The 3,797-nt window shown below is 44.0% G+C and overlaps 1 protein-coding gene across 1 annotated transcript; it reads left to right on the top strand.

Moving 5' to 3' along the window:
• The first annotated feature begins 543 nt into the window (after positions 1–543).
• On the top strand, positions 544–2,670 carry cxcr2 (chemokine (C-X-C motif) receptor 2). The gene is made up of 2 exons (XM_020462122.2): positions 544–736; positions 1,308–2,670. The coding sequence occupies exon 2, from the start codon at positions 1,311–1,313 to the stop codon at positions 2,397–2,399; it is 1,089 nt and encodes a 362-aa protein (XP_020317711.1). The 5' UTR covers positions 544–736; positions 1,308–1,310; the 3' UTR covers positions 2,400–2,670.
• The last annotated feature ends 1,127 nt before the right edge of the window (positions 2,671–3,797 follow it).

Here is a 3,797-nt window from a genome sequence, read left to right on the forward strand (position 1 = left end):
TATACTAGATGTAGAGTGGTTAGAGCGTTGGACTAGTAACCGGAAGGTTGCAAGTTCAAACCCCTGAGCCGACAAGGTACAAATCTGTTGTTCTGCCCCTGAACAGGCAGTTAACCCACTGTTCCTAGGCCGTTATTGAAAATAAGAATTTGTTCTTAACTGACTTGCCTGGTTAAATAAAGGTAAAATTAAAAATTAAATATGACTTTGTGTAACTTTTTTTCTCTCGATTTAATCACCAATGAGGTGCCCGTATTATAGACACTGCATTATGAAATCTGCATTGAAATGATCATTGAGTGATTGAAATTGAAAGGGACAGAATGATGGAAAAAACTGAAAAAGGCCGCCCCTTACTCAACCTGTAGTTCTTTACTCAACCTCCTTGGCACACTAACATAAGCTCTGTAGCTTGCCTAAACCTTATGTGGATCTGTCTACTTCCCATGTGTCATGGCATTGGGTGATGTAGCCTACAGTATGACATTGCACTGCTGTTCAAGGGCCACTCCCCTTTACCTGAAGCAAAACAGTTATTCTGGTGTAGTAGGCGTTGATCTCAAACTGTTCGTTGAGGTATACACAATAGGAACTCAGTCTAGTGTGAGAGTAACAGACAGGAAAAGGCTTCAGTTTCAGAGAAAAAAGTGCTGAGACGCTGAGACAGACACTCTTCTGCTTGCTGATAGTGTTTTCTGCTGCTTTTCTGAACTGTCAAGCGGACAGGAATAGCCAGGTAAGGATTTTACTTTATTAGTTATTGAACTGGGTCAGACTAATTTCATTTCAACCTGAATTTCATTCCAATTAAATAATATTTTTCACCTGTGGTTATGCCAAATGTATGTAAGTTGCACATATAACACAACAAAGTACATGGTAGAGCTGGGAAATAAGCTTGCTAATAAGGGTGATTGTTAATGGGACAATTGATGGCTACAACCATCAAACTAGTAGTAGTAGTTAAATGATTTTAAAAAAACTGTGGTGCACATTAATGCTATAAATGTATTGTTCTATTTATCCACATTGCATTAATTCAGGCAATTTATCACATTATGGATGTCCAAAATCGGCCAGCTCTAGTTGCACAATTAGTCATTCTAAAAAGACACGCAACACTAACTACATAGCTACACACAAAATGTAATGCACGGGGATGTTTGGTTGGGTTTACAATATACTGCAAATGTATAATAGATCAGAATGATGTTAGAATCAATGTTGCACAACTGATATACCTAAGAGAGTTGAGTTGACTGAGACATCCCCATATCAAAAAAATGTTGTTTTTTCTTTTCATGCAGCCCATGGAAATGCCAGAAATGGATGTTGACCTTTCTCTCTTCGTTGAATTCCTCAACTTCACTTATCCTCCCATAGACGAGCTCATGGGGGTCCCTTGTAACGTCTCTATCTTGGGCTTGAGCAGTGTTGGTCTAATGATCACCTACATCGCTGTGTTCATCTTCAGTGTGCTGGGTAACAGTGTAGTCATCTACGTGGTGTGCTGCATGGCTAGGGGCCGGACCACCACAGACGTCTATCTGATGCACCTGGCAATGGCTGACCTCCTCTTCTCCTCGACCCTCCCCTTCTGGGCCGTCTATGTCTACTCCCACTGGATTTTCGGTACCTTCCTCTGCAAGTTCCTGTCTGGCCTCCAGGATGCTGCCTTTTATTGTGGGGTTTTCCTGTTAGCGTGCATTAGTGTGGACCGCTACCTGGCTATCGTGAAGGCCACGCGGGCACTGGCCCAGCGGCGCCACCTGGTAGGGTTGGTGTGCGGAGCCGTGTGGCTGGGGGCGGGGCTACTCTCGTTGCCCGTGGCACTCCAACGGGAGGCTATCCAACCCGAGGATCTTGAAGGCCAGATCATCTGCTTTGAGAACCTGACTGCGGCGAGCAGCGATCGGTGGCGGGTGGGTGTGCGGGTGATTCGCCACGTGCTGGGCTTCTTCCTGCCACTGTCGGTCATGGTCGTCTGCTACAGCTGCACTGCAGCGACGCTGTTCCGTGGCGTGCGCATCGGCGGCCAGAAGCACAAGGCCATGCGCGTCATCCTGGCCGTGGTGCTGGCGTTCGTGGCATGCTGGCTGCCGCGCAACATCAGCGTGCTGGTAGACACACTGATGCGGAGCGGCTCGCTGGGCGAGGAGACGTGTGAGTTCCAGAACAAGGTGAGCGTGGCGCTGTATGTGACTGAGGTGATGGCGTTCACGCACTGCGCCGTCAACCCCGTGCTGTATGCCTTCATCGGGCAGAAGTTCCGGAACCAGCTCTTGGTGGTGCTCCACAAGCATGGGCTGATTAGCAAGAGGTTGATGGTGGCGTACCGCAGTGGCTCAGTCAACAGCACGGCCAGTCAAAGGTCTAGGAACACCTCTGTTACCCTGTAAGGTTTCAGTAATCAGGGGGTGGTGTGGAAGGGGTGAGTTTCACTGGTTCCTCACACCGTATGGTCAGGGGTGTGGGCATGGCGAGAAACTTGTTCTTCATGTTCTAGGGGTGTGTGTGTGTGTGTGTGGTCTGGGGTAGAGGTTGGGGGCATGGATGATTCTATTGTATAGGTCCAATCCAATGCTTTTCATGTGATGCTTCAATGCTTGCTAAGTATAAACAGCATACATGTCAAGGCCTAATGTGTATTAAATCTTCATATTGCAACTTTTTCTTTGTCAATGCCTGAAATAACTATTTGAGAAGAGCCGGAACATTGTGATATTTGTCAAGTGATGACCTGATAATGAAAGTCTTATCTACCAAAACAGAGGGAAATAGTTACGTGGGCGAAATGACTCTATCTGTATTGCAAAAGCACACCAACATGACTCTAATGTTGCCATACTTTCGCTCTGTTTACTTGCATCCTCATTCCTCATCTCTCACTTACTGCCTCAATTGCACAATTGTATCAATCTGCTGTATAGGTCTATGGGTCGTTCCACGAACAGAGTGCAGTTTATGTCCCTCAGACATTGTGTTTACATTTAGATAAAACACTCGATTTAAGAGTTGGATCACATACATCTCTAACTAAACCATGTTGAAATTTCCAATAGTACCCTTACAGAAAAAACATGCACTTCACATGTGAACGCATGTGATATCGTGATGATCACATGATTAAATGTGAAGTTAATGTGATAACAAGCATGTGAAGCAAAATGTGATAGCATAAAACTGCACGTGATAGCATGATCTCATGTGAACTGTAACATCTCTGGGGTAGATGGATGATTCTATTGTATAGGTCCAATCCAGTTTTTTTCTCTAATTTTTCCTTTATTTAACTAGGCAAGTCAGTTAAGAACAAACTCCTATTTTCAATGACGGCCTAGGAACAGTGGGTTAACTGCCTTGTTCAGGGGCAGAACAACAGATTTTTACCTTGTCAGCTCAGGGATTTGATCTTGCAACCTTTCATTTACTAGTCCAACGCTCTAACCACTAGGCTACCCTACCGCATTGTTGCATCAATGCTTGCTAAGTATAAGCAACATACATGTCAAGGCCTAATGTGTATTAAATCTTCATCTTCCAACCTTTATTTGTCAACAGACGTATAATGTATTTGTGTTCCCCTTACAACAATAGAGAAAATGCTATTGTACTCATAAATAAGATGCACACATTTAAAAACATATTTTAACTTATATTAGGATCAACCAGCTCAAATAAGGGTGTTCTGAACTTTGTCTAAAAAACAAGTTGAGATGAGCAGGAAAATGGTGATCTTTGTCAAGTGATGATCTGATAATGAATGTCTTATCTATCAAAACAGAAGTGGTTATGTG

This window comes from Oncorhynchus kisutch, linkage group LG26 (genome assembly GCF_002021735.2).
Source record: "Oncorhynchus kisutch isolate 150728-3 linkage group LG26, Okis_V2, whole genome shotgun sequence".
Taxonomy (NCBI): Eukaryota; Metazoa; Chordata; class Actinopteri; order Salmoniformes; family Salmonidae; genus Oncorhynchus; species Oncorhynchus kisutch.

Excerpts from the sequence above, each read along its gene's own strand:
- cxcr2 (XM_020462122.2), top strand. The coding sequence starts at position 1,311 with ATGGAAATGCCAGAAATGGATGTTGACCTTTCTCTCTTCGTTGAATTC.